At 42.7% G+C, this 1,530-nt stretch overlaps 1 gene segment (V, D, J or C); it reads left to right on the forward strand.

Annotated features, from left to right (window-relative positions):
- The first annotated feature begins 52 nt into the window (after positions 1-52).
- LOC123966697 lies at positions 53-546 on the forward strand. The segment is given in 2 exon segments: positions 53-107; positions 215-546. Coding segments are annotated over 2 exon segments (384 nt in total).
- The last annotated feature ends 984 nt before the right edge of the window (positions 547-1,530 follow it).

A 1,530-nucleotide genomic window follows, 5' to 3' on the forward strand; every position in this document is an offset into this window, starting at 1 on the left:
CTGACAGCTGTCCTTCATGACAACAGAAGCCACAGAAATCCTCCTCATCAAAAACATGACTTTGATCTGCGTCCTCATCTGGACTCTCCTCTGCTGCTGCTTCACAGGTAAAGTCCAGAGAATCAAACTCCTCTCCTCTATGAACATCCGTCCCTCTGAAATGAAGCCCACAAAACCATGACGCTGCTTTATGTTTTTGTCTCTGTATCCTCAGAGTCCAGAGGCCAGGTCACAGTGACTCAGCCTGGAGCAGTGAGCTCTGCTCTGGGAGGCTCCGTCTCCATCAGATGTAGGACCAGTCAGAATGTTTTCTATAGCAGCCCAAACCACGCTTTAGCCTGGTACCAACAGAGAGCTGGAGAAACTCCTAAACTCCTCATTCATCGTGCTAGCACTCGAGCATCAGGGATTCCAGGTCGTTTTACAGGCAGTGGATCAAACTCTGACTTCACTCTGACCATCAGTGGAGTCCAGACTGAAGATGCAGCAGTTTACTACTGTCAGAGTTATCATCTTATCAACAGTCAGGATGTGTTCACACAGTGAAAAAGCGTCGTACAAAAACCTCCCTCAGTCAAACTGAACAGAAACTGAAGTGACTGCTGCAGCTGGAAGCTACTGCAGAGACTGATACAATTCACTGAGGACACACACACACACACACACACACACACACACACACACACACACACACACTGTGCTCCCAGCCGTTAAGAGGCCAGTGTTGATCAGTGGCTGTCCAGGCCTTTCAGAGCCACTTACACGCCGGCAGCACAATGATGATGTCACTGATTCTACTGCTGGCCACCCTGGGGCTCCTTGTTCAGGGTGAGACTCTCTTCTGAAAACTTTGCTTCAGGATGCAACCAGGTTCACCACAATGATGTTCTGCTGTGATGGAGAAACACTGAAACAAGCAGCATTTACCTTCTTCCATCTGTTCAGTGGGAGTCAGTCTGGAACTGGGCTGGAGTCTGAAGTCCAGGCTGAAGAGTTTATTACTGTCACCAGGGTGGTCACAGCTTCCCATTCACACAGTGATACAACGTCGTACAAAAACTTCCTTCAGCTGGAGAGGAACTGATCTGAATCACCAGCTGCACAGAAACCATAACACTAGATATTTCAAAAACATAACCATACTGTAATGTAATGTATGTAAATGTACTTTAATTAGAATGAAACTCATGAAGTTAAAACTTGTAAAGTTACATTTTTCTGAAACACACTGAGAGGTTACAATAATAAGAAATGTCATTTTGTAAGTTTTCCTTTGTTTTAGGTGAGTATTTTATTTAAATTCAATGCACCTCCATGTGTAAAATGTGAAATCACTTTCATATTTTGTTAATTTGTTTATTCTGTGTTGTTGTTTTTTGCTGATGAGTCTTCTCATCATAAAGCCTAAAATATTTTTTGTTTAAACTTTGGTAGATGTATTGACAGGACTGAGTATATTGTCTTCATGCAAATAAAACAATGATGAAATAGGTGTGATGGAAATCTGATATTTTTTTGATATATATTTTG

The sequence above is a fragment of the Micropterus dolomieu genome, unplaced genomic scaffold (genome assembly GCF_021292245.1).
Source record: "Micropterus dolomieu isolate WLL.071019.BEF.003 ecotype Adirondacks unplaced genomic scaffold, ASM2129224v1 contig_14015, whole genome shotgun sequence".
Classification (NCBI taxonomy): domain Eukaryota; kingdom Metazoa; phylum Chordata; class Actinopteri; order Centrarchiformes; family Centrarchidae; genus Micropterus; species Micropterus dolomieu.